Genomic DNA, 25757 nt, shown 5'->3' on the forward strand with positions numbered 1-25757 from the left:
GGTGATCTCATACCCCTGGGAGCTTTGCAGTATATTTGCAGTTCCTTGGGCTTTTCTTGTAACTCAGTACCTGTTTGCATTTCAGTTTGTGCTTCAAGTGCTTAATTGGATGAAGACCTACACCATGACAGGCACTAAAATTTGCCAAGATATTTTTTTGCTGAACTTTAAATGGCAGGGCACAGTTTGTAGCATTGCATAAATTTTGCACTTTGTTTTTTCCCTTGACACTGTGTCAGAATCCAGGACATGAGTCATATGTTCCCCAATTTTTCTATTGGAAAGATGATAGTTCACATGTATCAAATTGATTTGGGTGGGCATCGGTGCAATGTTGTAATGTCAGCATTGATTATATAACACCAGGAAACCCAAGCAACTCTAGGAGAAAGCATGCACAGACTGGCAATGTTCTAGGATTGGTAGTGAGACTGGATGATCCTAGGAACTAATGAAATGCAGCATGACAAATGTGCTTGTCTGAAAGCGCCCTTGTGAATTATTACTTGAATTTTGGAGCTGCATTTGTAGGGGAAGAAAATGAGTCAATTTAGAATTCTGCAAAAGTGAGAGGGAACTGGATTTTAGGACACAATAGGCAGAATTTCAGGCCAGGCTATTGCATCTTTTGAGAGAGCTCCTATATATTACTGTCATACCCTGTCCCTAACAGTTATTTTCACTTTAATGGATTATTGAAGACTTGAAAAGTAAGAAGGATCGCTGAAATTATCTTCTAAACTGCACCATGTTGGCTTGGTAGCTGCCTCTTTGCCATTCTGTGAAATGCCATGTAAATGGAGATTTGGCTGCCCAAACTATTTAGATAGCTATAGCCAAACAGAAAGACGCAGCTCCGCTTTTCCTTTCTATCCACTCTGCACGTAGCAAAGTATCGTAATAAATAATTGTGGAGTTAAAAGTGCCATCTAGATCAAGATAGGCAGTCAATTGATTGTATTCAAATGCTGTCCAGATTGCCCCAAACATCACCATCAAAGTCAAACAGCTTAAAGTAACTGAGGCAACATGTTTGGATGTGGCTGTTTAGGGAGGCAGGCCACTCTGGGAGTGGTCGTGTCAAAAGTGCAGCGTCTTCACATAAGTGCACGATCATTGCAGTATAGGATGATATGTCACTGGCTGGGAAACTCAGGCTGTGACATATCAAATGTGGGTGGAATCTACAAGGGTTCCATGAAATACCTGTGGCACAGTCTTTGTGTAATTTTGTCTCAGGCTGGATATGTAGGGAGAACAAGAACTTCAGTAGACTTAGGTTATTAAGTTCCAGCTTTGCTTTCCATCCTAACAACTTGGTGATTAAGCTGGGCATTAGTTGTTTCCTTGAATTGTATTGATCTATATTTAATTGAAATAGTTGCAGTATTTTGGTTTCTTTAGCTTTGAACATCATTTCCCTACCCTGTGCTGAATAAACACTTGGAAACAAACCAAGACTCCTTGAGGAGTAGCAGTTCGTCATTCAGCTGGGGTTACCAATTTGTTCTTTGTTCTTATAGTGTGCAACCTCTGTCAGCATATTGTAGCACCTGACTAGGATGGGGTCTCCTTACTTTCCCCTTGTTGGTAGCTGGTGTTGGCAGTAGCTCACCTCAGAATTACTGCTTCCATTGGCCTAGTTAAACAGCTCTTTGCCCAAAAGAAACTGGTGAGAATCTTTTAGCATCACCTACAAATGGAAAGCAGCTTAATTGTTTACTGCATTGTGTTGCGATAATTCTGTATTGCATCATCTCTGTGCATGTTCATTGGCTCCCATTGGGAATTAGATGTGATGCTTTCTTTTCTATTCTGAAATTAATAGGAATTGTTGATACATGTTTTTAGTAAGCACAGAGGGCAAAATGCTTGACAGGAGACTCTTGTTCTTTAATTTACTTTAAACATTTACCTGCTTATGCCCCTTTCCCCCTATTTATGTAAAACAACTGCAAAAACAGCTTCACAGCATATGGAAAAGTGTATTGTTAATGACCCAGAAGAAAACTATTAATTGGGTAATTCTTTATTCTGTGAAAAGAAGGCATTATGTGGTTCAAAGCCCATATGCATGCAATTGTGATAAGGTAAATTTAAGCAATGCATTAGGAAGATTTAAGCAATGTTAAAGGCTTGTCTTCAAAAGATATACAGTCTGTATTTACAAAGTATTACAGTCTTTGAATGGATTTTACTTAAACTAATATTATTTCTGTTACAGTTTAAAAGCCTTAAATATACATGGCATAGTGGTAATTCACTGAGTCATTTTGGATTTTACAAACTCATTTCAGCTTTTTCTCTTGCAAGATATAATGGCATGGAATCCTTTATGTTGCTCTTGCCAGTGATTGTTATAGTTACCTAGACTGTTCTTCTTTTAAAACAGTGTGCATTTTAATTCTAAAAGGGGTGGGACAATCTCTGTTAAGCAATAAACCTCTTAGATTTTGTTCTGGTAGAAACTGAAGCAGCAGCATGGAGTAAGGTCTGGAGCAGGTTAAAGATGCTCTAAAACCATTTGAAATCATTTGAATGGTAATGTGCCCATTTTTAAGTGTCCTAGATTTTGGTAAACTGAAGTCACCATTCTCATGGTGTTTCCTTTCTAAGACCCTTCTGAAAATTCTAGCAGTCTGAAAATTTCAAGTAACTGTTCATTGGAGAACTAATTAATAACTATGCATGGCGACTGCCCTAAAACTGCTTTTCTTGCCTTCAAAATTCTTACCTAATTGTACTATGAAATTAATCTGACATATTTCAGTCCAGCTCTAGTTATTGTATATTTACTTGTACCTTGAGTTTTAATTCTTTTTGGCTCTTTCCTGAGCCTGAATAGAGCACCCAGCATTCGAAACATATATTTTTTTCAGTACAGCGAGGAGCTATGATGTCCAAATTCTTAAATTTTGTCCTAAAGTATATTTTCATTATAGCATTGGGTTTTCTTGAGATGCTACTGCTTTGGGAATGCTTTTTACTACTGCTTACTGTGAAGTTCATTACAGGTATAGCGAATGAACTAGGAATCAGTACTCATAAGACAATAGCATAGATAGTGTCACCTACACTAGGATGGCAGGATGTTTATGAAACACCAACTGGACGTGACATTTTGGAACAGCGCAGAATTTAAACATAACATTCTCTGAAGATGACACAGGCAGTTTTATTCACATAAGCACTTTTAATATCAAGCTTCTGAAATTAAACTGGTTCAGTCTGGGAACTAATAGAAAGAATAGGATATTTCATTGTAAACATAAAAAATGCAATACCTGAGTGATAAAACAGAAGCGGCTGTGATATTAATCAGCTTTGTGTGAAAATACAGGTTAGGTACAGAGCACAGTCCAAATAAAGTTGACTGTTTTATTTATTTTTTTATAAATTTTTTTATTGTTTTATCATGAAACAAAACAAAGAAAACATTAAACATACATAGACATAAAAGAGAAAAAACATAATGAACAATCAACAATAAAAACACAACATTAACATACCAAAAAGAGAAAACTTATACAAACCTTACCATCTTATCTTTGTTTCTCTACTTATTTCTACTTCTTAGGGGGACTTCCCCTGGTCCCTCCTCTGTCTTCAAAAACATATATAGTCTTTAGGTAGCTTCCTTTCTTTTCCCATTAACTTATACTCAATATCCTAATGTTCTTTAGATTTATCTACATCATTATATTTCTTAACTTATATTCTATATCTTAATACTTTCTTGTACAAATAAGTCTATCACATCAAAAATTTCTTTTACACCGTTGTATCTAACCTTAAACTTCTAAAGCCGGTTCTTCTATATATTTCTGCTCAAATATTTAAACGTTCAATTTAGCATATTTAAGTAAATAGTCCTTAAATTTCTTCCAGTCTTGCGACACCTTCTCTTCCCTCTGGTCTCGGATTCTGGCGGTCAGGTCTGCGAGCTCCATGTACTCCATCAGCTTCATCTGCCATTCTTCAATTGTCGGTATCTCTTCACCCTTCCAAATTCTTGCCAATAGGATTCTAGCCGCTGTCGTGGCATACATAAAGAAAACTCTATCCTGACTGGGTATCTCTTCATTGGTCATGCTCAAAAGGAATGCCTCTGGTTTCTTGCAAAAGGTAATTTTCATTACCTTCTTGAGCTCATTATAAATCTTATCCCAGAAGGCCTTCACCCTTGAACACGACCACCACATATGATAAAAGGTACCTTTCGAAGATTTACATTTCCAACACACATCCGACATTTTAGAATTCATTCTAGCTAACTTAACTGGTGTCAGATACCATCTGTATATCATTTTCATTACATTTTCTCTTAAGCTATTACATGCAGTAAAATTGATACCTTTCTGCCACAATCTCTCCCAGTCATCCATCATAATATTATGACCCACATCTTTTGCCCAGTCTATCATTGTTGATTTAACCAATTCATCTTTCGTATGCCACTCCAGCAACAAATTGTACATTTTGGAAAGGTTTTTAGAGTTCGATTCGATCAGTTCTGTTTCCAGTTTTGATTTTTCCACTTGAAAACCAATTTTTTTGTCTAATTTGAATGTTTCATGTACCTGGTGATATTGCAGCCAGTCAGGGACTTGACTTTTGACTTGATCGTAACTTTTCAACTTAAACGAGTCCCCTTCCTGCTGCAATATGTCCATATATCGTAGCCAACTTGCAGACATGTTTGGTCTCTTATAGGCCTTGGCCTCCACTGGGGATATCCATCTAGGAGTCTTTCTCTCCAATAAGTCCTTATACCTAATCCAGACCTGATACAGAGATTTTCTAATTATATGACTTTTGAAAGTTCTGTGGATTTTAACTTTGTCATACCAAAGGTATGCATGCCAACCAAACATATTATCGTGTCCTTCCAAGTCCAAAACATCTACATTCTCTAATTTAAACCAGTCTTTCAGCCAGCAAAAGGCCGCTGCTTCAAAATAGAGTCTTAAATCCGGCAGGGCAAAGCCTCCTCTTTCTTTAGAGTCTGTCAAAATCTTAAACTTGATTCTCGGCTTTTTGCCCTGCCAAATAAACTTCGATAAGTCCTTTTGCCATATCTTAAAACAGTCCATTTTATCCAAAATTGGTATGGCTTGGAATAAAAACAGCATCCTTGGTAGGACATTCATTTTAATCGCTGCTATTCTTCCCATTAACGAAAGTTTCAATCTTGTCCATATCTCCAGATCTTTCTTTATCTCTATCCACAGTTTTTCATAATTGTCTTTGTACAGGTTCACATTTTTTGCTGTGAGATTGATTCCTAGATATTTTACCGATTTAACAAATTTGAGGCCTGTGCCATTTTGTAGTCTTTGTATCTGTTCTGCACTCATATTTTTACTTAAAACCTTGGTTTTCTGTTTATTTAGTTTGAAGCCAGCTACACGTCCAAATTGTTCAATTAATTCCAAAGCTTTGGGGACACTGCTTTCCGGCTCTTGTAGGGATAGCATCAAATCGTCTGCGAAGGCGCGTAATTTGTATTCTTTCTCTCCCACCCTAATTCCTTTTATCTGTTTCTCTTTTCGTAACATATTTAAAAGGACCTCCAGGACCGTAATAAATAATAAAGGGGAGATAGGGCACCCTTAAAGTTGACTGTTTTAAGTCCTTTTACTTAAGAGCAGCATTTCTGGCTAGCCACACTTCTTTACAGTGATTGTTCCAGTTTTCTAGTGATCATTTAACTTTATGCCGGTGCATGGAATTCAGCTGAGTGGCAGCATTTCAGTATGACACGGTCCATTAACTGGCCAAATGGCCCTGGCTTGGACATTGTGAAAATGACACTGTTTCAACAGAACTTGGTGGGCAGCCTTGGTCTCCCAGGCTGAACAAATAATTCTTATTCCAGCAATGGACTGAGAACCCCTGGACCCTTAAAATGCAAGAGGCGTATCAGTCTCAAAAACAGAGGAGGGAATCTGATCTGAGTAAACTGAAATATTCAGTGTGATCAGCTAGTTTGCTATTTGGAACATGTTCTTAGGCAGCAGCTGTGCAGTTAAATTTATTTATTTATTTCATAAAATTTGTGAACTGATTGTGAAAAACCTAAAAAAAACAAACCTCAAAGCCGTTTACAAAAAGATAAAACAAGAAAAAAATACCAGAAATACTTTAAAACATACAAAAAGATAAAATACTAAAACAGAATAAAATTCACACCAGCTTTCTAAGCATCTGGATAGGCTTGTCTAAACAAGAATGTTTTCAGCACATGCCAAAAAGAATACGGGAAGGCTCCTGCTTGATATCAATAGGCAGGAAGTTCCAAAGTGTAGTTGCTGCTACATTAAACAATGGATTTCTTACAAATGTGGAATGGGTATTATGTGGCACCTGTAGTAGTGTCAGTTCCACTGATCAGACCAGTAAAGTGGGCATATGCAGGGTAAGGCGATCTTGTAGGTAAACTGGTTCTAAGTTGTTAAAGGCTTTATAAACTAATTGTTAAGTAACACCTTGAACTTGGCCAAGTAGCAGTCAGTGCAGCTCTCTGAGCACAGGTGTGATATGCTGACAACGCCTCACTCCTTTCAACAATGATGCTGCAGCATTCTGCACTAACTGCAGCTTTGGGATCAAGCACAAGGGAAGCCCCACAAACAGTGATTGCAGTATCTAATAGAAGCTTATTATCCCCTTGGGTTGACCTTCAGGAAGTAGACATGGCCGTGGGTTAGCTGGGTTGTTCCCATCTCCATTGCAAGCTCAGTGCATTGGGCCAAACCTAGTGGAGCTATAGTTGGGTTGTGGCAATCCCTTTCACTTGTGCTTGCAAAGCAGTAGAGCTGTTGAGAGAAGTAAAAAGTGACCTGTCACCACAATCTCAGCTTTTTCAGACCAGGGAACAACTGAACTGAATGTTTTATTAGGAAAGTGCCATGCCACGTGGCGCACTTATGATTGTTCATTGCCTTCCTGGTGTTTCCTCCTTTGGCCAGAGCTTGGAAGGTGCCACACAGTCCTTATCCACACCTGATGCTATTTACATCCAGGGCCCAGGGCCCATTTCACGCTCAAGTCCCACAATATGGTGAAATGAAGCAAAATATCTGAAACCTCCAGGGATAATTTTGACACTTAGACATTACATTCCTCTTGCAGCTTAATGGAGAGGACTGTTGTCTCCTTAATTATCCTTAATTTCCACTTCTATTTCTAGTCATTTTGGCATCAGAAAGAAAACACAAACGGATTGCTTTATCTCTCAGCTGGAGATGTTTGTGGTGCTCAGCATCCCACAGGCTCACCATGTTTAAATTTATCAAGGTTTCTGCAGACAGGGAAGTATCTGGGAAACACTGATGGCATGTTGCCTAGAAACCGAAGAACTGAAAATAGTAATCCAGGCCTCTGGCTTGATTTGAGCTCCGTTAATTGCGCTTCCGTGTATTTCTGTATATGTAACAAAAATGCTTATGCTTTGTAATCAGTCTGAAGACCACAGATGTCATTCTGTCAGCATCAGGCTATCAGCATAGTGATCTAATTTAGACTTTCTGTTACCTGGGTATCATGATAAGACCAGGATAAGATCATGACATGACATGACATCTGGCAGCTCTCCCCCATTTATTGGAATGTAAAAGGAAACACAAAACAACAGATTAAAAGTGATCCTGCTTTTGCCCTTCCTTTGTCTTACATCTGTGCCATCTTAATCTGCTGGAAGGCTTCCATGTTCTCTACATGCCATTTAAAATGAAGGATACTGTGTTTTTGAGTTCTGAAAGTCACCTTAAGGGTTGTGCTGAAGAGGAATAAGCCTCATTAATAAGCAAATAAATTAAAATGGGGTCTTTTGGAAAGTTTGGTTGGACTAGATGACCCCCGTGGTCCCTTCCAACACTACAATTGTATGATTGTAGTCAAGAGCATGAATTTTTGGGGGAGCGTTCAATTAAATTGTTGCACCAGAGGAAGCCAGCACAATATTTTCCATTATTGCAATAGGACTCCCCCCCCCTGCACTCCCCAACTCTGTACCAGAGGGTCGGCAGAACCCCCAGAACAGCAAGCAGGAGAGGGGGTGGAAAGGGGAGATCATTAAACCAGGAAGCAGAAATTATTGCTCTTATGGAACAATCTCTTAGTGCTTCATTGAATACAACCCTCAGTCTCATATTTTGTTGGTTTGGACACATGGCCCATTTGGAAGTTTCATGTAGACAAAAAAATACTTCCCTATACAGTCGTATCTTGGTTGTCGAATGCCCTGGAACTTGGACGTTTTGGCTCCCAAACGCTGCACACCCAGAAGTGATTGTTTCAGTTTGCGGACGTTCTTTTGGAACCCGAATGTCCGACAGGGCTTCCATGGCTTCTGATTGGCTGCAGGTGCTTCCTGCAGCTAATCAGAAGCCACAAATTGATTTCCGAATGTTTTGGAAGTCAAATGGACTTCTGGAATGGATTCCATTTGACTTCCAAGGTACGACTGTAGTTAACTGAACAAGGAAGCCTGTTGCAAAGGTTGCCTCATCCTTCGGTACAAAGAAGCAAAGGATGTAGGATAGATACCTCACTTGGGAGCTCACTGGGTCAGACAAACTTAGATGGAGAGATCAGAGCCAAAGGGTATTACAGTGATACCTCGGGTTACAAACACTTCAGGTCACAAACTCTGCTAACCCGGAAGTAGTACCTCGGGTTGCAAACTTTGCCCCAGGATGAGAACAGAAATCCAGCGGGAGGCCCCATTAGCGAAAGCGCGCCTCAGGTTAAGAATGGTTTCGGGTTAAGAACGGACCTCCGGAACGAATTAAGTTCGTAACCCGAGGTACCACTGTACTTGGGTTTGAAGAGCAACATGTGAAGCATAGACTACGACCCTTTACACATACACTATTATATAAGTTTGTAATATGTACAGTTACATTTGTCAGTCCAGGATTGGACTTTAATTACTTGTGAGGATCCATAGACTCAAACTGATCATGCCTGATCAAACTTCTTAGAGATGGGCAGGGGGGAAAGAGAACCCAAATAGAAAACAAAGAAAAGTAGGGAGACTTAATTGAACAAAAGCCTACTTAGTCATAAGCATCAGTAAAGCATATTTGTGGATATTTTAATTTTTGTAAGGGAGTCCAGTACAACCCAGTTAAAACACGATTGAGATAAACCTGTTTTGAAGAATTTTGGAGTTGGCCATTTCTGGCACAGCTGAATGTTGACAAGGTCCTCTTATCCATTGTGACAATTAAACTAAAGAATTAGCTGTCAACCAGTGGTACCTGGAGGGCAAATGAGGCTGTTGTATCCATTGTCAGTTCAATGTTAATTCCCATTCTTGCATGGCGAATGAGCCAGAAAATTGAACATATTGCAGTGACTGAACCCCATCACCCTGTCCCCTTTCTGTTTTCTGCTTTGGCTTGATGATAAATGTCACAGTAGGGTGCTCCTGAAATTTAATTATGACAAATACAGCACTACCATGCTGTTTGTTTATAAGGCTAGGAAACCCTGGGGGTGGGGGGTGGGACAAGAGGCCTGGACACCTGCTGAGGTCGTTCTCTGTGACAAGGTGCTTCAATTAGGCAGCGCAGGCAGGTGTTCTTGGCAGTGCCAGGGACCAGGGGGAACTTGTGCGATGTGTGGCTTTACAAGCCTCCTGTTAAAGGAGAATTATAGGAACTAAACAGAAAAGGGAAAACGTTGATTATTCTTTGTACCTGTATTTGTGTTCAGTCCTTTAAATTCAGCTCCTAATATGTTGGTCAATCTTATAACTTCAAACTGTTTCCTATCCTATCCTATCTCTATTTTATGTCAGACCTTACTCCAGTCTATTACTTGGGTATAGTGTGAATCCAGCAGGAATTGAAGATATGAGGATCTTAAATTCAAAGTGTTGCGAGACAAGGACTGGATTTAGAAATTAGAAAGGTGATGTTATAGTTTAGAAGTATGATGAAAAGCAAGGTTTATACTGTAGAACTAAAAATGTGTCATAATAACTGGTACCGGTAGTTTTTTCCATGATATTTTCCCCAACTCCTATGAATCCCTTAATAATAAGCAAACTTCCCTGGGAATGGCAGGGGGGGTGAGTTGAGTGTCTGTGGAGTGGTGATCTTTTAACCAAAACAACGCATGCTTAAAAGATGCTGATGTTTTGACTGGAGAATCTGATTTCATCCTACATGGACGATAGGGATATAGAGCAGGAAACCGATTGTGTAGAATAGGCAGCAGGGTTGGTATATTGGCTGGAATGTTAATGTGTGTCTAATAGTACCTGTCTTGCAATTGATCCTAATCTGTGTTCTAGTTTTTCAGTTACAGATTAACTGCACATACTGTTATCCTCTGCAATTTGTAGATGTGATTTACCTTGTTTTTTCCATTCTGTTGCAGACATACAAGTCTATAAAGTTAAAGTTAAACTAAATTTAAGGTGCAATTTGCTGTTAGTGTTTATTGGTCAGCAGCAGGGTAGACTTTTATGATAGAGCTCCCCGCCTTTGAACCAAAAACCTTTGGCCCAATCTGGCCAATGCCATTGAAATATTGTGATTTGAAGGATCAATCCAGTTAAAAATGGCAGATCAGGAAACAGAGCATGGTAGCTTGGGGTTGGTGCCAAGGGTACAAACATTTTGCCTGACCTTTGTGGTCATAATGAAACTGCCCCTCTTCCAAAGGGTGAGGTGTAGTTCCTGACCTCACACTGTGCCTTCCAAATGCAGCAAAAGGATACAACATGGCAGGTGTGGTGAGCATCATTGTGGTGGCCTGAGTGGCAGAAAATTCTCTGAAGGTGCATATCTATTACATGTATTTGCAAGTTCCTGCCATCAAGCAACATCATCCGTGCAGGATATTTATTGGGCTTCCTGACACAACTGTGTCTCAGGCACAAGAAACTACCAACACTGAACGTAGAACAGATAACCCAAGCAAATGAGCCCAGCCACAGAGTCAATATGTCAAATGTCATGTGTAGTGCACACATATGCAGCATTAAAAAAATATTTGCTCATTTTGCAAATGGGAATCTCTGAACCTGAATCTAATCCAAAGGACTATTACTGAGTCCACCATATTGAATCCAAAACAAATGGAAAGCAGATATCTCAAAGCAAGCCAAATCATAGACTTGCAATTCAAGTTAAACACATGCCTCTAGCCAGCACTGCTTCCACAAGCAGCCCATCAGTCACAACTGCCCCAAGTTACAAAACTTAACAATTTGGAGGGAGCGGGTGGCCCAGTTGGTTCTGTGGTAGTGTAGCTGAACCTGTCCTACTGCTGCCTTCAGTGCTGGAGACATGAGAAAGCATACAGCTGAAGGTGGCTGGCTTGGTGACAGCTGCTTTAGACTTTGTGCAAGCAGGAACAACATGTGTTTCATTATCTGAAGCCACACATTGCAGTGATTTGGGTTTCAGTCTTGTCTTAACAGAAAACAGAAGCAGCCGCTGAACTAGCCGCACTTAAAAGATATTTAAGAAATCTCTTACCTGTGTAGTTTCTCGAAAGGCTTCTTTCTATGTGTGTAGCCAGGAAGAATCTGGCAAGGTGATGCTGAGAGCATCTTATGGTCAACCAACACTGTTGCTTTTTGCTTTTAAGTCCCTCAGGTTCTCAAGAGTTGCACTGAATTCATTGAAAAGCATGGCATTGTGGATGGAATATACCGTCTATCTGGGATTGCATCGAATATCCAGAAACTACGGTATGGAGTTTTTTGTGTTGTGATTTCAAGTCTCGAGCAAGCTAACAGTTTTAGGGGTTGCTGCAGAATGCCATTGAGAATTTATTTCTGGTTTGCTCCTAAAACGCTTACATTTTGAAGTATTGCGTATTTTTCCATGAATGCAAAAATGCCATTGGCTGGGACAGAAACCAGTTCTGTTACTCTGAGGCCACAATCTATTATTTCAGAATACAGAATGTCTGTGGGATAACAAGTAATTTGCAGTTTATTTATGGCTCTTGTGGATGCAGGCTTCAGAAACAGCAGTTGCCTCTTCACTGATCCCAGTTGTCTGACTCACCATATTAGCTCCTGTGTGTCTAAGCCTAGCTAATTTGAAACAGCAATTTCCAAACACGTTATGCAGCATGGAGGAAGCACTGCCATCTGTGGCCCTCTGTAGATGGCTTTTGTTTTTGTTTTTTTTATGGCTCTCTCATCAAGACAGACCATTGCAGAAGAATTTTCCTCATGTGACTCTTGGCTCTGTGGCTTGCACAGAATCTGCACACAGTGATTTGGATCTGCAGGGCTGTGGGTGGCCCTGGATGGCCCATCATGTTCACAATTTTTCTTTCTAGGTCTTCAGACTGAAAGGAAATGCTATTTTCATTCTGACAGATGGGGAGCTCTACCTAGCCAGAAATCCGTTGCATATAATAATTGGAATTGCTTGCATTTTGGCTGCATGAACATTGAGTATATATCATGAAATCAATTACATGGAGTGTTCCAGATTACAGGCAGTTTGATTGTTGAGCATGCTTGGTGGTTTTATACCTGACTAAAATGGTTCCCAAGAAGCTATTTCAAGTAGCAAAAATGTGAACCTGTAGGACCACAGATTTTTGTGGCTTGAGCTTTGAGGCATTTATTTCTTCCTGTAAACAAAGTCCTTTCCATCTTTTGAGTATATATTATCCTCTTTTCTCTCTCTTTATTTCCCTTTGTCTCCAGGCATGAGTTTGACTCTGAGCAAATCCCTGACTTGACAAAAGATGTATACATTCAGGATATACATTGTGTGGGCTCGCTCTGTAAGCTCTATTTCCGAGAACTCCCAAATCCTCTGCTCACCTATCAGCTCTATGAGAAATTTTCAGTAAGTGCAAGACGGGACTCCTATTTTTACTGCCTGGGCAGCATTAGTGTGAGTCACACTTCAAAAATATCTCCCCTTTTCGTTGCGTTTAACAGTAGCTAAATTAAACTCCCATCTAAAGAACTAGCATGCTTCCTGTATATAATTGTTACATGGGCATTCATTCACAGTTCTTCTGGTACAACTCATGACCTTATCCTTTGCGCTTGATGTGCCGTCGGAAACAGGATCTGGGGGGGGGGGGAGCCTCAAGGATATCTAGAATTTCCAATGATATAGGTCAATTTCTTCCACCCTCAAAGGGAAGCATGTTCAGTTGTCAGAGCAGTGCAGTACACCGGATGAACTTTGATTGAGGAGACCAGGGTTCAAATCCCCTACCAAATGATGTAGCTCAGTGGTTGACCTTGGGCTAATCAGTCTCTGTTGCCCTAATTTGCCCTGCAGTACTGTTGTGAGGGGGATGTGGGTGGCGCTGTGGGTTAAACCACTAAGCCTCTTGGACTTGCCGATCGGAAGGTCGGCGGTTCGAATCCCCGCGACAGGGTGAGCTCCCATTGCTCAGTCCCAGCTCCTGCCAACCTAGCAGTTCGAAAGCATGTCAAAGTGCAAGTAGATAAATAGGTACCACTCCGGCGGGAAGGTAAACGGCGTTTCTGTGCACTGCTCTGGAAGCGGCTTAGTCATGCTGGCCCCATGACCCGGAAGCTGTACGCTGGCTCCCTTGGCCAATAAAGCGAGATGAGCGCTGCAACCCCAGAGTCGTCCGCGACTGGACCTAACGGTCAGGGGTCCCTTTACCTTTACCTTTTACTGTTGTGAGGGTGAAAATAGGGAACAACTGCACATACGCTGCCCTAACTAATAGCAGTCAGGGTGGAATTCCAAAGCAATAAATAATATCGTTGCGTTCTAATGTAGGATCAATACCTGCCTTGCAACGCCGTGCTTGCTACATTGGATACTGAAAGTGTCCGTTCATTCTCAGCCTCATTGAACTGTGACTTCCATGCTAATTGCCATACTAGCAGGACAATGTTCTGAAGCCACCCAGATAGGTGGCACCCTGCAGCACATGCATGGCATTGAGGTTTGTTGCTTTTGTTCCTTTCTAGGATGCTGTGTCTGCTGCTACAGATGAAGAACGATTAGTCAAAATCCATGATGTCATCCAGCAATTACCCCCACCTCACTACAGGTTTGCATCATCAGCTCTTTCTCAATGCACATTCTTTTTTTACGTTCTCATACCCTGCTGGGTGCCTTTGATTGTGCAAGACTATGCCCCCTTTTCCATGCAGTTTTGGCAACACACCTCTGCCTCTCCCAGGACACAGAGACAGACCAAGACTATTCATGCTAATCTAAATTATGTGTGGGGGCCTGAGTTGATGTCTTCCTTTCTAAAGTGCTTTGCACGTTCAATGTGCAATTACATAATCATTCTTAAAAGGAAGGTTGACATTTTCTGTTCACTTTCCAATTTATACCCCCTAAGATGGCTGGCATATTGAAGCAGCATTATTCTTGCATCTATCAAATTAAATGGTTGGGTGCATGCTGAAGGATTTGTATCTGCATAAAGTTGACTTCAACTTTAATTAGATCTGTAACAAGACAAACAACATATATTCTGCATAATTGTAGCTGGCATTATGTAAAGCGTGCTGTGGGGAGGCGAAGAATGGGGGCTGTAATAGCAGAACTGTCTCATTTTGTTAAGGAAAGGAGAGGTCATTAGATCTGCAAGGTATTTTAATGGAGGCAGGAAGGACGCCCTGTAGAAACAAGAAAATCCAGGGTGTGAAATGGAAAGAAATTGCAAGAAATGTAGGTATGCCATCTTGCCTTTTAGGCAAAATTCTGCAAATTTGATTGCCAGTTAAGGTGAACTATATAAAATGCTAATGTAAGCATAAATATGCCTGACTATAGCTGGGACAGCAGATGTGCTCAGCTGCCAGCAGGGAACGAGGACAGCTCACTGAGTAGAGCTTCAGTGCAACCCACATTAAGGGCAGTGGGGAATGCTGGCAAAAATGAGTCAGGAAAGTGGTTGGGAAGCCTGCAAAACCTTTCAAAGCTTTTTCTGACTAGGCTTACAGCACTTGGCTGCTTTTAGCATCTGTGGGCATGCAGGATCTAGGGTGGTGGCGGCAGCGAAGATACAGTAAAACAGAAATCATTCCTTGGTAACTTGGAGAAGGCACGAGGTCATTTCTGTGTTCTGTACGAGAAGCTGGTTCATCCTTTGCTATACAATTTACACGTTTTAACGTGAACAGGAGAAGATTCAAGTTTTCCCTAGGGTCTCTGTGGTTTTCTTGGCAGGTCTTGGTGTGCCAAAACCCCTTTAGAATGAACTGAGGATAGTTGTTGCTGTGGTTCATTATGGGCCACTGGCCTCCTTGCTCTGCTCCTAATAACCTCATAGACTGAGATAGCACAGAATTACCCTCCACCACCACTACACATAGCATCGTATTTTATAGGAAACTTATAATCAGTAACATGCCTATGTTCCACCCTGGCATGGCCAGGTTTTGGCCTCCATTAACCTAATTAATTTGACAGGCCAGGTTTGAGCCTTCAATATATGTCCTGTAACCTGGGGTGTACTTGTTTTATTCTGAAGTCGGATCATCAAGACACCCTGTGGCTGTGTGTGGTTGTATCCCTGGACTCTCTACCACATTATTCTTCAACAGACTATAGACCTTCAAATTCCCAGTTAAACATTTCTGTTAATTATGATCCAATACAGAAGAAGAACCTGGTTGTCAGTATTCCTTTCTCAACACTTTAGCTGGATAAATATTGCAACCGCTCCCTCTAGTGGCCACCAGAGAATGATGAAGCTTCAGTAAAATTTCCCTGAAGCCTGGTCGATGGGATAAATGAACAACCTTTCTGCCACAGTGCAGTGAGGTGCGGAGCAGATGAGCATGGCTTTGGGGAAATGGCCTCACCAGTCATACTGGGACCTCTGGCAGGCCCAATAAGGCTTGTGGGTCAATGGACTTTTCAGGATATTGGGCCTTGTTCAGGGCACATTTTTACAGCGGTACCTCGGGTTAAGAACTTAATTCGTTCTGGAGGTCCGTTCTTAACCTGAAACTGTTCTTAACCTGAAGCGCCACTTTAGCTAATGGGGTCTCCTGCTGCCGCTGCGCTGCCAGAGCACAATTTTTGTTCTTATCCTGAAGCAAAGTTTTTAACCTTCAGCATTATTTATGGGTTAGCGGAGTCTGTAACCTGAAGCATCTGTAACCTGAGGTACCACTGTATAGCACTTGAGTTTGCTGCTAAACAAATCCATATCAATGCCATTCTTTTTTCTGTTTTGCAAAGTGTAGGACAATATACTAACTTGTGTGATACTCTTGCTTTCACCACTAACAGCTCTCCTTCATTTTCCAGGACTCTGGAATTCCTAATGAGGCATTTGGCTCACCTTGCTGATTACTGTGCCATCACCAACATGCACACAAAGAACTTAGCGATTGTCTGGGCACCAAACCTGCTGAGGTACCTTTTTTATTTGATTGAAGATGAGGTATCTTAGCCAGGGTAGTTTTATGTTTCATTTGCACTCAGCATCCAGGACCTGCTGAGCTCAACGATGGTGGTGGAGGGGGCTTTGGTCCTTTTGTTTTTTTTTTTTTAAACAGAATTTATTGACATTTTCACAAAATAACACAAACCCAACCCCCACACCTACAAATATCAAAACAAATACAAATACACATAATGTCAGGATTCTTCTTCTTATCTGTATACCTTACAATAAAAAAAAAATTTCTAGTTCCAAATCTTGACGTTTGACTTCCCCCGCCTGTACACCTTCGGTTTTAAAACAATACACTATTTCCTTAACAACTTTTCTCTATAAAAATTTAACTTTACTTAAAAAAGAAAAAACACCTTTGTCTTAATCTTTGCATTGTAACCTAAAACTTAACCAAATATTCTTACAGCTAAACTTATTTCTTCTATCATTTATCATGCTGCTTTTAACTTAAATTCAATATCTCCTTACTTATATAAAATAAACTTGTAATTAACAGACTTCACACTCCGATTTCGGATGCCATGGCAGACCATCTATATTATACATTAATTAATTCAACCCACTCCCCTTCTGTCCATTATCTTCTCCTGTCTTTCACCAGAACCGGATCTCCTATTGTATTCTTCTGAATGTCCACAGATCCAGGTTGCAACCACAACAAACCCTGCATCGAGCTCCAAGATGTTCATCCTCTCCATTCTGAGTTTCTCCGTGCCTTTGTACCATACTTCTTCTTCTTGTAGAAATCTTAATTCTGTGTCCCTCGACCCCGGGCTGCCACCTCGGAGTCTGGATATTAAAAATCTTTCCGTTCCAGGGCTACTGCCACCCCCTGAAATCGGCCCCTGTTCCATTCGGATTTGCTCAGCCATCTCAAACCATCCTTCCAACACATCTTCCAGCTCTTTGCAAAAGTCTGTTTCCATTGAATAAAACTTTCGAAAAGCCTCCTCTGTGGAAAACAAATTCTTTCCATTTATAATCGCACTCAAGGCTCTTAATTTTCGATCAAGCAGTTCCAGTTGAAAGACAGTAAGCTTTTCCTCATCCTCCCAGTCCTTCAGTGCCAACATAAGCGCAAAGTCCAACATCTTCGGGGGGAGGTGGGTATCAAGTTACGTTTCCTGTCTTTTCCTTCCTTTGTCTCAATTTTTTCCTACGCAAGTCCAAATCGCCGCCATTTCTTCCGATGCCAGAGTATAAAGACCAAAACTTCAAATGGAGATATTTTTTCCTCAGTTAACCCCCAAAAGGAGATCTCAACAGACTCAGCTTTCAAATTCCAAATACTTTCAATTGATTATTGTAGCAGCAGTCACTTAAAGAGTTAATTTCTTTCACCACCCGAAGGGAGAGAGGCGGGCTGCCTTTCTTCTTAATCCCAGAGCTTTCCCGGAATACAAAGAGTCAGTCAATTACTCACAGCTTCTGGTTTCTTAGCAACTCCTTAATGACAGGTAGAACAGAGACGCTCATCACGGACTTTGCCGCCGCATGTAAACATCCCGGTTGGGGCATGTCCCCTAAAGCCCGGCTCCGTAGTCCCTTCACCCCCACTCCCCCTTTACAGGGGGTGCGGGGGAAGGGTTCGGAGCACAACGGGCACTGCCGGGGAGCCCAGGGCACGGGACGCTCTTCCCGCGCCCCAACTGAAGCCCCGCTATGCGGCTGCAGGGCTCCTAACCCCCGGGATGAACTGGGTGCTTCGCAGCCGAAGCAGCCCACGACCATCCATCATGGCGCCAGCCGCCGGAAGCGGCTTTGGTCCTTTTGATTTTGATGGAACATGAAGCCAAGCAGTGGGTGAAGTAGAATCTGGAGTCCTCATACACAGAGATGTGCCTGGGGAGCACGGCTAAGCTGGACAGGGAGACATGTGCCCTCAGCCCAGTTGGATGCATTGTGCAGGAAATGTCAGGTGATTGGAGAGAAGAGAAGATTGGTGGTGCAACCCAGGAAACTGAGGGGGCAAAGAGAGAATGACTTCCCATACCACTCCTTATTCCCCTGAGGAGGAGGAACAAGAGTTTGCCAGCAAAGCTGCCTCCTAGCCAATGAACATGTCAGCTGGCCCTCCAGCCAGTTGGGCAGCTAATCAGGTTCACTTGCATCCTGTAAGGCAGGGCTGAATAGGATTATTTTTTTAAGCTCATTGAATGCTCCAACCTGTGAGCAACATCAATAAAAGGTACTTGCAAGACTTGGATTTCCTCCTTGGTTTGCACTGTCTTGAGGGATGGCTTGCCAGCCTCCATTACAGTACATATTGCTGAGAGCTGCTTCAGCATGTAGGCTCAGGCATGCAGCCTACACCTTTTTAAAAACACATGAAAGCAAGCCCTCCTCAGGTGAACTATGCAGCCCTCCTTTGCAAGGGGCAGATTGTGCAAGTGGGGAACACCGTATTCATGCAGGAATTTACCTGATTTCATAGAAGCATAGAGTTGGAAGAGACCCTGAGGATCATCTAGTCCAACCCCATGCAATGCAAGAATATGCAGTTGTCCCATATAGGGATCAAACCTGCAACCTTGGCACTATCAGCACCAATGGAGCTTTTAATACATACATCCTCTCACATAGCATCAGCATGCAGTAGGAGAGGGTGTGCAAGCCAGAGGCCCTAGGCTCTGCACCACTGTGTGCACAGTGAGGCTGCTTTTTAGACTTTTGCCATTTGTCTTTCCATCATTTTCCAATCTTTTATTGCAAGGATAAGTTTGCTTCCCTGTTAGTAGCTGGAGAATTCATGAGTCTTTCCATTCTCACCTAGACAAGTAACTTTCTCCACCTGCAGTGCTTAATGTTTCTTGCAGGGCAGTTTGGGCACTGTATGAACATTGCTAATTAGAGCAGAGGAGTTCAGAAAGAACCAGGACAGCAGTTTCAAAGAAAGCAGCCTTCTTTGTGAATGGGAGTCACCAAACAATGTTTGTCCTTGTGCAAGAAGGAGAGAAGCCTGTTGTGTTGTACATCAAGTTATTCTGCTGATCCAGAGTTCCCCTGCTTGGTTGTTGCTAACATCTCATCTCTCTTGTTTTTCCTTAGATCAAAGCAGATAGAATCTGCTTGCTTCAGTGGAACGGCTGCTTTTATGGAGGTGCGAATTCAGTCAGTGGTTGTGGAATTCATTCTCAATCATGTGGATGTCCTTTTTAGCTCCAAACTAAGCTCCGTTATTCGAGAAAGTGCAGGTATGTTTCCCCAGGGAAGAGACAGCAGGTTAAAATTCAAAGAGTTCCAAAACATGCAAAATATGTGTAGAGCGACATCAAAGTGTGTCATTTTCATACTTCACTGCTTAAATGAAGAAATGCAGGCTTTTTGTTGTCTCTTACTATCCCTCCCTCCACTGCGAGCTAATGATGCTTAACAAATTTATAAAATGGAAGCATAGGAAGGTGACCCCTGTTAACTGTCATGATCCATGCTGATCATAGCACTTTAAATTCTAAAAGCTTTCATGACAAATTTTTGCTTCACATGACATATACTCTTCTGATTTTACATGCCGTCTAGGGTAATGTGTCTAGTTTTGGTTCCCTCGGCAAAAGCTGGAATATGGGCAGAGAAGAATAACTTTAAGATAAACTGTTAATTAATAGCAGGTAGCATTATTACATAGGAGTTGAAAGGTTCGCAACTAAGGAGGTCCAGAAGAAAGCAGGCCAGGGCAAAGCAAGGAGTATGGAAAACTGCACAACGTGGCAATGCTTCTAGCAACTGGCTCCAACCACAGCCTGATGCAGCCTGGCCTCCCAGCTGCAGGTGTCTGAATTTGTTCTACACTTGAGAAGTGTTTCTGCTTACAAGCCCTTTACTCAGGAGTCATGCAGCGATGTTGGGCTTTCAGGTGTGACTTGAACTTACCTTCTGACTCAGCCAGGGGTTCTTCTGTCAGCAACCCAACCCAAGGATTATTTGAGAGCATCCCCTGAAGGTGGCATCAGTGCTTGCTTTAGGGAGCTCTGCCTACTCACCCGAGTCGTCAATCATTGGAAGGTCTGGGTCACCATCAAAGGGTTCGTTGGCTGAGGTTGTGTCTAGGCCCAGCATGACTCCTGCACACAGACTTTCCTAACTCATTGCTAGCAGGTCCTGCTTTCAGTTATACAACCTCCAAGAAATCTCTCTCCTGGAAAACAAAGTAGTCAACATGCTTGTTAGTCTTGAAAATGGACTGTGGAAATTCATATAATTGGCCTGATTATTGTACTGGTTTAGGTTTAATTTGTGGATAAAACTTGCACACACACACATTTGCTGTGTGATGTGACAAGGAGCATTCTGCGCCCATTAGGCAGTTTGCATTTGGGTGGCATGTAGGCTGACCGAATGTGTTTGAAGCAAACGGAGAGCTTTAAACATCCAGTTTGCTATGGCTTTAAAAGCAAGTTGTCAGTCCAGTCTTATTCCTACTAAAGCATCATCTAAAGGGCAGGGAAAATAACATTATAAAATCAACTGATCGTTCTTCAACTCAAACCAAACCTATTCTCATTCTACAAGCAAGTTTCCTAATGCAACTGTGGTGCTGCATTCATCTTGTTTTCGTGCTTTCAAAGTACCAAACCATAATATGATTCTGTTTTGGTGTGGATGTAGGGAACAAAGTGCTGCACTCTACAAACATCTCTCCTGAACTGCTGCACAGGTTTGTCGTTGCTTCTTCCCCGGTGCCTTATCTTCATCTGCTCTTGTTTTACATTTTTCTGGCAGGTCACAGTTCCTTGTCACGGCCGAAATCCCTGCTGGTGTCTTCACCCTCCACAAAGCTGCTTACCTTGGAGGAAGCACAAGCAAGAACTCAGGCCCAGATAAACTCCCCAATCGTGGCAGACAGCAAGTACATTGAAGTGGGTGAAGGACCTGCTGCTCTGCAGGGAAAATTCCACACGATCATAGACTTCCCATCTGAAAGGTAGAGGCAGTTTTCTTTAAAAGACATGTGTCCATCATTATTGCTTTTGAGCTACAGGACTGACTTGCAGAGGGGAATTGTTGCAGCTGACTTTATGGCTGCTGTGCATTGACTTTCTAATGATCACTTTTGAATTATCAATAGCACAGTTTGCTGAGGATGGGGGGGGGGAGTTGCCTTATACTTGGTCAATCTCCAGAGTCTTTGTTGGCTGTTTTGTTGAAAGATTCCGAAGTGTGTCAGTTTTAGACAGTTTGTGATTGCTGTTTGTTTGCTTGCTTGCTTGCTTGCTTGCTTGCTTGCTTATGCCACTCAGTGAGTATATTTTATATTCTGTAACTTTTTTTATTCAATTAGTGGTTGGTGGTCCATTGATAAATTAGATGTTGAATTTTCTAAATATTGGCAAGCTTTCCAGAGCTCTTCCTGGATTGGAGGTTGCAGAACATTCTCTTGACAGGATGACGCCTCCTTCTGAATTTGATTGGCAGGGTCTTCAGAGCATTTTCCCTCCCAGGGGGCGGAGTCATCCCACCTCCAGAGCTACCCTGCCTGTGGCTATGTTTGGTTGGGTAGTTTCTTCTCTGGTGAAAATTCTTGTTGAGCCCTTTTCAGGTTTTTTTCCCTTGGTTTCTAATTTCCTTTTTTTCTGAGCTAATTTGAGAATCTATCACTGCTTGCTTTTACCATCGACATAAACCCTTCCCATTACCCACAAACCACCCTTCCTATTGTTTTACTTCTTTGCCAATCAGTGTTGATGGGACCTGCAGTGGTGGGTGCATGAAAAGAGAAGAGGGGAAGGATTTTCTCCCTTCCCATCTCCCTAATGCCCTACATAACAGTTTGCTAGCACAAAACTCATATGAGAGAGAGGAAGAGTCATTGAGAGTCCCTTGGGCTTCAGGGGCAAACATTGTTAATCAGCTTGTGCACCACCACCACTACTGCTCGCGTTGCTTGCCTGGTACACTTACTAGGGGGGGCTTTAGAAGCTTGTCCCCATTTGAAGTCCTTAAATTAATCTCTTGCATTAATTTTGCCAGCACTTGAAGCTCTAATCTTGAAGGGCCACACATCTACTGGGCATTGGTTTGCTCCTCTGTTGTAAGTAAGAGGGCACCAAACATGGAATGGGCAGCTACAGAAAAAAATGCTGACACTTTCTCCCTCCCTTTCTAGCAGTATCTTTGGCAGTGTGTGACATCTCCGGGGGTGTGAATCTAACCGTAGCCTTTATGTCCTGCTTGTGGGCTTCTCACAATGGGCATCTGGGTGGCCATTGTGAAAACAGACTGCTGGACTAGTTAGGCATTTGCTGTGATCCAGCAGAGCAGCTCTTACTTACTTTTAGTATTTTTATATCACATTTCTGAAAAACGCCATGGTTGTTTATAACAGATCAAGGTGAGGGGGTGGAATCCCAACAGTGATACAGGATAGGGTCTTCTCGGTAGTGGCCCCTTTGCTGTGGTTGTCCAAAGACCTGAGCCTAAGAGCAAGAAGGGGTAAGGGAAGCAGATCCTTCTGTCAACCTGCCCTTCACCTGACATTTTTGCATTGGGTGCTGTCAGCATTGAGTTGCTCAAGTTGGATCAGACACAGTTTTAAAGTCTGGTATTCTTGACTATCTCCCTACCTTTGTATGCCTCTATCTATATTTATCTGTCTGTCTATCTTACCTATCTATCTATCTATCTATCATCTATCTATTTTTTATGTTTGCCTTTATTTTGTAAGGAATGTGCAGCAAGCTTACTACTGTAGATGAATTTCTTCTTTTTGCAGCCAGGTATGCTTTGCCACAATTAGAGATTGCTCACAATCTGTTAAGTGCAAATTCCTTCTTGCTGTCTCACTTCAGAAAGAGGCCACCCAGTAAGATGAAGAAATCTCCTGTTGGCAGCTGGCGCTCCTTTTTCAACCTGGGGAAGTCATCTTCTCTCTCCAAACGGAAGCTGCAGCGCAACCCAAGTGAGCCCTCCGAAATGAAGGCAATAGCCCTCGCAGGTATGCAGACCTCTCAGCCAGGGCAGCAGAGTTTATAAGCCAGAAACTATTGCAGTGTTGACTTTGACTTCATGTGGAATGCGGGGAAGTCAGTCAAAGAGCAGCTACACTTCTAGTTTTAATCTTGAACCGTTTGAAAGCTACAGGTAGGTAGCCGTGTTGGTCTGCCGTAGTCGAAACAAAATTTAAAAAAAAATCCTTCCAGTAGCACCTTAGAGACCAACTAAGTTTGTTATTGGTATGAGCTTTCATGTGCATACACACTTCTTCAGACAACAGTTTGAAAGCTGTTCAGTACTGTGATTCAGATCACCTCAATGTTCTAAGGACTTTTAAAATATAAGTGTCCCCTCTTATGGAAGAAAAACAAATATCTGTGTCTGAGAATATGTTCCCATTTATTAAATGCATAAAAATGTTTTTTGTTATCCAGGAGGGCGAGGAGACAGTGGGACCCTGCGCTCAGCTAAGAGTGAAGAGTCCCTCTCGTCTTTACATGCTATAGATGGTAAGATGGAAAAAGGTCTTTGGTCTGATTCACCTTTGTGATGGGGGAGGGAAGTTGCTTGTATCCATTCCTTAATAAGCCAAATCAGTCTGACTGATTTTAGCAGTAATTCCAAGGAATTGCTGTACCATCAGAAAACTGGCCCAGAAAATTTCAAAGCAGTTCTAGCAGAAAGAATAACTGGGATATAGTTTGGGGTGTGGCAAAGGAAGAAATGATCCTGACTCCAAACACATGGGACCAAACCTTTGAGCACAATCTTTATTCTGGTTACAGAGATGTGGAAGAAAATAGAACAATGCTTGTAGTTTATATACCTGATGAATATATTAATGGGCATCTGCTCTCTTCTTTGCTAGGCGAATCTAAACTGTTTCGACCCCGAAGACCAAGGTCTAGCAGTGATGCATTGTCTGCTTCCTTTAATGGGGAGCTCCTGGGAAACATGAACCGCTGCAATTCCTACGATAACGTGCCCCATGACCACGAGAGTGACGGGGATGAGGGGCATATCCACGTCCCAGCTCTCATCTCTCCAAGGTCAGCAGAAGACGTTGACCTGAGCCCACCTGAGATCGGTGTGGCTAGCCTGGATTTTGATCCCATGTCTTTTCAGTGCAGCCCGCCCAAAGCAGAGTCTGAATGTCTCGACAGCAGCACCTCCCTTTTGGAGTCAGTGGACTTTAATAAAGATAAGCAAAACACCTTTAAGAAGGAACTAGACTCGGGCAGCCAGTCACACACCCCTTGCAGCGCCACCAGCTCAGAACCAGTTTCCCCCTACCAGGAGAAGACCATGAGTCCCTTCTTCACTTTGGACTTGAGCCCAACAGAAGAGAAACCCTCCAAACCCATATCTTTCTCTGAAAATGTCGCCCATGCCTTCTCCCCCAAGATGGGGCGAAAGCCTTTCAAGTCTCCGCCACTGAGTTTGTTGGAGCCAATCTCCTTCGCCATGCCCAGCCACATGCCGGACGTTGTCATCGGAGGGGGAGCAGGGAGTGCAGGTCCTCCAGACTGGGCCAAAGGGATGTCTGGCACCAGTGAAGCCACAAGCAGGTCCCCACCCCACCTGGTGGTGTCCCCCTTGAAGGCCACTGAGGGGAGAGCAAATGAAGGATGCCAGCTGGAGTTCCAGAGTCAAGGAGATGCTAAGAAGCCGGAGCTTCTAGAAGAGGTGGAGCAACCCCTGAACAGCAGCCAGAGTAAGCCTGTACCTTCTGCACAGACACAGCCAGGTACAGTGTGCTTTCCTCCATTCTTTCTTTAAATTCACAAGCGACCAGCTCTCTCGCTTCTCTGCGTGCCTTTAAAAAGAGAGGGGGGAAAACAATCTGGTAATAGAAATCCAGAGTGCGTGTCTTCCAGAGCATGTGGAGGTTGCTCGGGTCCTAATAGGAAGCTTTGAAGGAACCCAAAGCTTCTCTGCGGCCTCCTTACATCGCAAAAAAAATGCTTGAATATTTTATATATCCCTATATCTTTCCACTCTTTCATAACGTGAAATGATCTCTTGCAATCCTTGCAAATCAATATGCCACCTGATAAACTCTTTTATTTTTAACTTTTAAAAAAATTAAATAATAAATAAATAAATCTGGCTACACTTGAAGAAGGGACCTTTTTTTGGCCAAAAGTAACCTGAAATTAAATTGTGCACAAGATCCCATCAAAAGGTTCTGACTTTTTCTTTCTGCATTATCTGCTGCCTAGCTCTCTAGGAATGCAACAGGAAACTTTAGACAATCTCTTGCGCTTTTCACGCCGAACTGCTGTCCTGTTTGCATGTATGACAGAAGATGCACTTTGTCACGCCAAGGAGTTGCCACTGTGAAATGTTGGAAGAATCTATTTTTTTATAATGGTCTATAGGAATTTCTCGCTCTCCTTACAGGATAAAGTAAATCATTC

At 42.2% G+C, this 25757-nt stretch overlaps 1 protein-coding gene across 7 annotated transcripts in view; it reads left to right on the top strand.

The window, feature by feature from the left end:
- ARHGAP32 (Rho GTPase activating protein 32) overlaps positions 1-25757 on the top strand; it is a 143827-nt gene that overhangs the window by 112160 nt on the left and 5910 nt on the right. For all 7 annotated transcript variants that reach the window (XM_033171638.1, XM_033171635.1, XM_033171637.1 and 4 more), the window contains 9 exons: positions 11611-11713; positions 12692-12836; positions 13952-14034; positions 16257-16364; positions 19456-19601; positions 21127-21328; positions 23193-23338; positions 23772-23846; positions 24206-25084. In XM_033171638.1, the coding sequence (XP_033027529.1) occupies positions 11611-11713; positions 12692-12836; positions 13952-14034; positions 16257-16364; positions 19456-19601; positions 21127-21328; positions 23193-23338; positions 23772-23846; positions 24206-25084 (1887 nt within the window). The remainder of the gene's footprint in view (positions 1-11610; positions 11714-12691; positions 12837-13951; positions 14035-16256; positions 16365-19455; positions 19602-21126; positions 21329-23192; positions 23339-23771; positions 23847-24205; positions 25085-25757) is intronic.

This window comes from Lacerta agilis, chromosome 15 (genome assembly GCF_009819535.1).
Source record: "Lacerta agilis isolate rLacAgi1 chromosome 15, rLacAgi1.pri, whole genome shotgun sequence".
NCBI classification, from domain to species: domain Eukaryota; kingdom Metazoa; phylum Chordata; class Lepidosauria; order Squamata; family Lacertidae; genus Lacerta; species Lacerta agilis.